The following is a 6,554-nucleotide window of genomic DNA, read 5'->3' on the forward strand; positions in this document are numbered from 1 at the left end:
TATTTGTTTCTAGTATTTATCACAACAGATATACTATATATTTTACCTATTTATTAGGTTACTAGAGGCCTGGTGCATGAAATTCGTGCATGGGTAGGGTCCCTAGGCCTGGCCGGTGATCAGGGCCAATTGGGGCCTTCCAGCTGCCAGCCAGGGCCTCCCTTCCCCAGTTGCTACCTGCTGGCTGTGGCCTCCCTTTGTTCTGTGCTGCCCCCTCATGGTCAGCGCACATCATAGTGAGTAATTGGTCTCCCATTGAACTCCCTTGGGGACAACTTGCATATTAGGCTTTTATATATATAGATAGCCTATTTTTCCCCATTAGAAGATCAATGTCCAAGAAATTTTTATCTTTGTTCATTATTATATCCTAGACACCTAAAAATGGTAAGTGACCCATAGTTGGTACTCAAAACATCTTTTATGAATGACTGAATGAGAAAATAAGTGAATTAAGAAGATTCCAGAGATAACTTATTATGTCAATGATAAAGTCATTAATGGGTATATTTTTAAAAATTGAGTTACTATTACATGCCATGCCCTAGACTGGCACTCTCCTACTAGTTGCTTCTCCCAGAGGTTGCTTCTGCCTGTGATTTTCTATTTGCTCCTCCCTTTCTTTCTTTCAAGCCTTTCCCATAGAAAATGGTCTCAAAGCTGCTTCTGTGAAATTTCCTCTAACTAATCCCCCTGTTCTCTGCTCAGAGCATACCAGAAACTCAGGAACTAAGGCCTGTGACTCTGTCCAGCTGCTACTAGGCTCAACAGTTGTTATGTGTGCAATGGTTTTCTCAACTTCACTTCAGAATGTAAGTCCTAGAGTGTCGGGACCTATTCCCCTTTCTGTCTCTCTTAGAATGTCAAATAGGGCTATAGACTCTATAGCCTGGCTTCCATTGCAATTTGGCTCTGCCCAGAAGTATATTATGGGATTAAAACACCAACAGCAACAGGGACCATGATAATGTGACCATGTGACAGGATCAGCAAATTTTTACCAAACAGGGAGGCACAGAATGCAGCACAAGACCAATCCCTGCTTTTGGCTTAGTTGGGGAGACAGCTCACAAACATGACATAGTCCCAGCACAGTGGTTTGCATAATAAGTGGTTGGAAAATATTTACTGAATTTAATAAAAAAAATCAATAATGCAGCCAAAGTGGTGAAAATAGTACTGGATTTAGTGCCAGAGTGCATGCATTCTAATGTCAGAATGGGACATTAGTGCTATTATAAAGATTAGTGCTAGTGAAGATATGCATTGAATAATGACATAGAGTGGATACAAATGGATCAGCTGTTGATGATGATATCATCATTAGTGTATCAGCTCTACCATGTACTCTCCAGACCTTGGATCAATCACATTGCTGTTTCTTGGACCCTTATAAGTGAGATAAAAAGCTAAACATGAATGAGCCCTAAATGCTAACATTTTTTTCATTCCTATCATGATCCAGGACAGTAGGGTAGTAGTCCTTGCCTTTTGACCTTGAGAAAATCACTTTCCATGTCTGTTTCCTGGTCTACTTAATGGTCATGGGACTGGGTTGGTGCTCTCCAAGGTCTTCCAGTTTGAAAACTGAATCTTGAAACACTTGTGGGAAATACTGAAGGAGAGATTCAAAACCTGGTTTCTATAATGGGATGGAAAAATCAAGATCAGAGAAGTTAAGATGGCAAAGAACAGCATCAGAGGGCTGGGAGGGACATGCTAGAGGTGGGGCTGGGAGAGTAGGGAAGGTGGGAAGAGGGGATTTCTCAAGTAAGGAGAGCAGTGCCTCTGGAGCTTAAATAGGAATCTTGTTAAAATGCAGAGTTAGGTCTGGAGTTGTGCTTGAGAACCTTCATGTTTATCAACTTTCCAGCTGATGGAGCAGGTCCCAGGGATCACACTCTGTGTAGCCAGGAGGAGTGTTCTTCCTTCCCCAGTTTAGCAGCTGGGCCTCTTAGAGAAGGAGCATCGAAGTTGATTTCCTGCCCAGTTGTTTCTACATGCACCACTCTCAAGACTGCCAAGAAAAGGATGTTTTTGCCATTGTTTTTCCCCCAAATCCAACCCCAAATACTTACTCTCTCTCTCTCTCTCTCTCTCTCTCTCTCTCTCTCTCTCTCTCTGCCCCCCCTCTCTCCCTCTCTCTCTTTCTTTCTCTCTCTCCGATGCCCTGGCTGCCCCTGCCTCATTATTACTTCCACCATGGACCTTCACTGCAAAAGTGATTTTGGGGAAAAAGAATCTCACACCATGTTTTCCAGGCTCTTACTGTCTGGCAGTGACAATCCCAGAGGAACGGGAAGTGAAAATGTCTACATTGTTGGAGAGCAGTGATGTCACATCCAGGTTTCCCCTCTTACATGGTAGTCATTCCTCCCTAGACCTGGAGGCTGGGGTTGCTGCTACTCCTACCGCCAGCCTACCTCCAAAGAGAGGTCTCCTACAGAGTGACTTTCCCATCTAACCTCTCCTCCACTCATACATACACACACACACACACACACACACACACACACACACACACATCCTCCCTTTACTCAGAGAACACTGCATCCTCTCCGCTTAGGGAAGGCTCTTTTTCACACTATGGCCCACAGGGCCAGCACTGATATTTGTAAAGCACATGGGAATAAACAGCTGAGGCTGCCACCAGCACACTCCAGGCTTTAGCACTCCCAGGTACCCTCCAGAAATCTGAAGACATCCATAACTCAGACACATCTACTAGTAAAACCCATTCCTCATTCGTTGCACACCAGAGTGTCATTCACAGCTTGCAAAGCACTGCCCAAGCTTGAACCGTGCCCCCTCCTTTTTTAGGGAGAGAATGTACAGTCCACAACAGATTTTTCTCAGAGGGAACCTGCTCTTTTCTCTCTCCATGTTTTCTATTTAGCCCTTCATAGCCAGTGCTCTCTACTAAAAGGAATCACATTATGTGTATTGTACACACCATTGTTAATTCTTTGTGTGTATTATGGGCCATTTGGAAACTGATAAAAATGGAAGATACTCTCTCCTGAAAAATGCATCTGTACTTAGAATTTGCATGAGAATTTAGGGTGTTTGCAGTTCCCTGTTTCCCATCAATGGACTCCAGATTAAAAATTCCTGGTTTAGCCAATAATACTGTTGTTGGCTGAGCAAATGATAAGTGCTCAATAATTGTCTGCGCATGTGTGACATTCCCTGTTTTTCCTCTACAGATTGCCCTGACCTTCTCCATTGTCTTTGCGGTCATTGTGTATCGTATCACAACTGCAGCTGCTCTGTCTCTCAACAAGGACACACGCTCCAATGTCCGGGTGACAGTGACAGCGACGGCGGTCATCATCAACCTCGTGGTCATCCTCATCCTGGATGAGATCTACGGTGCAGTGGCCAAGTGGCTCACCGAAATCGGTACTGTGCCACCGCGTCGCATGTTTGCCCCAGACCCCTGAAACATGGTCATTCAGTGTGTGCAATATTGTTGGTGGTAATGACCCAGCATGAGAAAAGAAACGAGAACAAGATGCTCTGTATAGAGCATTTTAATTGGAGAAATGAGGAAATACAGTGGTCATGTCCTGGTAGGGCCTACCAAGGGCACCCCTCAGGCAGAAACCCTTCCTGCAGCAATTTTTTTTTAAAATATTGTTATTGATTTCAGAGAGGAAAGGAGAGGGAGAAAGAGATAGAAACATCAATGATGAGAGAGAATCATTGATCGGCTGCCAGTTGCATGTCCCTCACTGGCAATCGAGCCCACAACCTGGGCATGTGCCCTTGACTGGCATCTAAGCAGGGACCCTTCAGTCTGCACGCCAATGCTCTATCCACTGAGCCAACTGGCTAGGGTCCTGCAGCAATTTTGATAAATTCTTCTCCTGCCCAGATTGACTCCCTCATCATCCCCTAAGAATAAGCCATCGTTTATTCTTCTTAGCCTAACTTAGAAGCAAGATGGGTTCAACACTTCCTGTTAAAATATCAGAGTTTTAGCTCTCCTCCTTTTCCCAGCAACATTTGTAAATTTGAGAAAGCCTCTTGATACTTGAGCCCAAGAGGGTCTTATCTCTCCCCATATTGTCAGAGGCCCCAGAAAATCCACACATTCCCTGTACGCTGAGCAGACTTCAAAGAGTCATATCAGACTTCCCAAGCTTCGAGCCAGTGAGAAAAATGCAGTGGCCTCAATATTCAGACGTGTCATTTGAGCTGCAACCTGCTGTTGCTGCACACCACTCTTTGGCATTTGTGCTTATGAGATGGGGGAGGGCTGAGAGCCCAGACCCTTTCCTCATTGGATTTATTCTGGGTGGCCTGGATGCACCCCTTTAGCTTTGTTGAATCCAGGGGCTAGGAGTCTTGGCCCCTTATTAACCGCTGGGCAGTTGAATTAATAATATATGTCTTTAATTCACTGACCAGTTAGAAGCTAGACACTCAATAGGATAACCCCCTCTTAAGAGAGCTTCCCCTGGAGGGCCAGAGGATTCCGGAAAGGCCTCCCTGATTCCAGTTACTCATTCCAAGCCTCTCCCCGGCTGGACCCCTATTTACTGGGCATTTACCTCTGGTTTCTATGTGGACATAGGCATTTACCATCTAGAGTGGCAGTCCTGCTCTCTTCGGGCTTGTACATAATTGCAAGTGTTATCTATATGCCTTCATAAACTTCTTGAGACAAGTAGGCAGAGCATTTACTTCCGTGTATTTAGTGGTATTCAGGGTCCTATGGAAGCACTTAGGAGGACCACCCAATACTCCTGAGGGATTGAGGATGCTTCGGAGGTAAAGGCATCAGTTGGAGATCTCAGAGATAAGTGGTGGTCAGACAGGCTCATGAGGGAGGGGCAGCGGGGAGTGGGCAGGAGGAGACACAGTTCCTGGCAGAGGAAACAGAATGAGAAATCCGGCACAGAAGAGGGAACTCAGATCCCTCGGGGTCAAGAAAGGCACACAGAGAAGGGCATGTACCTGGGCTTACATGAAGAGTAGGGTGGGGTGGCAGAATTTTGATGGGCCTAAATGCCAGGGAGCCGAAGGAGCAGAATTTGCCATATGGAAGAAAGAAGAAAGGAAGCATTTCTAGGATATCAGATGAGCCCTTAATGGTGGTTGCTCTCAGGTCCTTGGCATGCCCAAGGACACAGGATAGTAGGAACTGGGCCCAGAAAGTTGATGATAACCTTTTTTCAGGGGGCTGGAAAACCTCAAATGCCAAGCTAAGGACCCTGCTTGTTTTCATAGACAATGCAAATATGCTTGTAGGCGTTCACGGGGCATCTAATGAAAAGTACCCATTGTCCTGGCCTGAGTGCTAAACCAGTTAAGAAATAAAGCACAGGCAGGTATAGACATAGCCAGGGTATTGCCTTTACAGCTGAAAAAGGCTACACCAGAGGAAGCATCTTAGCAGGAGAATCAAACAGGCTTCCTAATACTGGGTTCCAGACAGATTTACCTTTCCGGTGGTGGTAACAGTGGACAGGGCAGCCCAGCAAGTCTTAGGACCTGGGTGGTGGTGATGGTGGTGGGGTGCGGGGGGGCGGGGGGAACAGAAGAACACTTGCTGCCTACAGGCCCTTTGCTCCCCAAGGGAAGGGCAGAAGAGTGGGTTGTCAAGGAGTGCCAGTGTCACCTTCCGGACTGACCACTGAGATGAGCTATTTCTCCTGTCAGCCAAGATAAGAAATGAGTGAGATGGGGGAGATAAGTAGAGCATTGCAACTGATCCCACTCCCTCCGCATGGAAGAAACACCAGCAGTGGAGAGAAATGTCGCCTCAATAACTCCTGACTCAATAGCTCCCAGCACGACTGAAAAGTTTAGGCGAAGGGTGTGATATGATGGGAGCTGTTTGTTTGCAGAATTACGTGGTCAGGGATATAGGGTGTGAGAGGAGAGAAAGGCTAGAAGGTCTGGTATAAAGGAGATTACTTAGTGTGGAGGCAGGAAGTGGGGAAGAGAGGAACAGAAAATGAGTAATGTAGAAATGTCTTCCTGCTTCTATTTGCATTACTTTATTTCACTTTTCTTGCACAGCTCCAGAGAGTGGTAAAGAAAGAACATAAACAGAGGGGTGGACAATGAAAAACATTAGCACATATTTAGTGAGCGTACAGGCTGGGCAAATTCTCTTTGCATTGGGGCACAGAGTAGTTTCCATAGTGTGAAGCTCCATCCACTGCTTTTAATAGCCCTCTCCCAACCCAAAAGTTTAGGCCCCTCCAGGCTGCTAACCCAACACCCAGTCCTCCATAAGAAAGTGTGTGCACTGGAAAGGAGATGAAATTTTAGCAAGTGTATTTTGTTCTTAGTGATAGTAATACTCATAAATTGTTTTTAAACTAAAAAAATATATTCTGTATCCCCTTCCATCTTCACAAAAACAATGTGTGGTCAGCAGGGCAAGTGTTAAATCCTCATTATTTGCAGGTTCAAACTCAGATTCTACCTCTAAAATGCAAATGTGTTTTCTGCCATTTTTATTTTATTTTAATTTCTTTATTGATTAAGGTATTACATATGTGTCCTTATCCCCCCATTACCCCCCCATCCCCCCCACT

The 6,554-nt window shown here is 45.3% G+C and overlaps 1 protein-coding gene across 2 annotated transcripts in view; it reads left to right on the top strand.

The window, feature by feature from the left end:
- ANO2 (anoctamin 2, calcium activated chloride channel) overlaps positions 1-6,554 on the top strand; it is a 316,751-nt gene that overhangs the window by 248,741 nt on the left and 61,456 nt on the right. For both annotated transcript variants that reach the window (XM_015559975.1, XM_015559976.1), the window contains one exon: positions 3,207-3,402. In XM_015559975.1, coding sequence (XP_015415461.1) covers positions 3,207-3,402 — 196 coding nt within the window. The remainder of the gene's footprint in view (positions 1-3,206; positions 3,403-6,554) is intronic.

This window comes from Myotis davidii, unplaced genomic scaffold, assembly GCF_000327345.1.
Source record: "Myotis davidii unplaced genomic scaffold, ASM32734v1 scaffold13, whole genome shotgun sequence".
Classification (NCBI taxonomy): Eukaryota; Metazoa; Chordata; class Mammalia; order Chiroptera; family Vespertilionidae; genus Myotis; species Myotis davidii.